The sequence below is a fragment of a genome (assembly GCF_019968955.1).
Source record: "MAG: Porospora cf. gigantea A chromosome Unknown PgA_NODE_2066_length_4175_cov_825.74, whole genome shotgun sequence".
In the NCBI taxonomy this organism is placed as follows: Eukaryota; Apicomplexa; class Conoidasida; order Eugregarinorida; family Porosporidae; genus Porospora; species Porospora cf. gigantea A.
The window spans coordinates 3231-4175 of record NW_027151495.1 but is presented as its reverse complement, the minus strand read 5'-3'; the positions used below and the strand labels follow the sequence as shown (position 1 = coordinate 4175).

The 945-nt window shown below is 57.1% G+C and overlaps 1 protein-coding gene across 2 annotated transcripts; it reads right to left on the bottom strand.

Moving 5' to 3' along the window:
• Positions 1-59: 59 nt before the first annotated feature.
• Positions 60-560, bottom strand: KVP18_000832 (uncharacterized protein; the record flags this gene model as incomplete). Of its 2 annotated transcripts, XM_067950284.1 has the most annotated exons (2): positions 60-106; positions 134-560. In XM_067950284.1, the coding sequence occupies 2 exons, from the start codon at positions 558-560 to the stop codon at positions 60-62; spliced, it is 474 nt and encodes a 157-aa protein (XP_067811621.1). The 2 variants fall into 2 exon arrangements, with proteins under 2 accessions (XP_067811621.1, XP_067811620.1); XM_067950283.1 differs by having other exon boundaries at positions 60-560.
• Between the last annotated feature and the right edge of the window lie 385 nt (positions 561-945).

The window sequence follows — 945 nt, the reverse complement described above, 5'->3', positions numbered from 1 at the left end:
AGTCCCTGTGTAACCATAAGCAACAAACGAGTTAGCGGAAAGCTGCACGTCTCACTACGCTACCGGCTCGCGTTATTGATCTCCTCTCGGCGGAACCGCAGCAGAGCTGCATGATCCATCGAATTTGCCCCACCTAAACCCAGCCTGAGTCGCACCGACACCCTGGTGAGTGCTCGCGGAAAGGTTGAGCGGCGAGACACGTGCAGCGTTACCTTCTTCGACTGGAGCGCATCTAACCCGAAGGCGCAGCCGAGCAGCACAAGAATCGAGTCCACGTTGTGCCGCCGGTACTCCGGCTTCACCGCTAATTTGTGACACACAACCCCTCGGCCGTAGTGGCTGAAGATGGCCACCCCAATGGCTAGGGTATGTGGCGAACGCCACAGCTGGACGTCGCCGAAGAGCACAGCAAACCGGTCTTCGGTAAGGTGTCTGCTGACAGATCTTCCGAGCGAGCGCGAGAAAAAACGTACGAAAACGCGGTCTGCAGTGGCCTCCACGAAGTTCACGTTGGCTCCCGCCTTGGCCTGCGCTGACGCGCGTCGCCACAAGAGGTTCATTTTATTTTGCTCGATTAGGATTCATCGTGGCGGATTTCCAACAACGCCAGTCTGAAACGGACACCAGCATCGCAGACCTTGTGTTCCCATTTCGCTTTGGTGTTCACTGCCGCGAGCAGGCGCCTGAGGCACGCGTCGCCCACCTGAACAAAACCGGTTGCTTCGCACCGGTACTGCGGTCGGAGAGCGGCATTTCGGCTGTATTCAGCGGGCAGGCACCTCACACATGGCAGCTTTCCGCCATCAACAGCTCTTTTGAGACGACGAGTAGTATGGTGCCCAAACCCATGAATCTGTAGTCCTGGCGCACCTCGATGGCCACGACTTCACACAAACCCAAAGATTGGCTGGTGTCGGAAGACTTCTACAGCCTACTTTGTGAAGC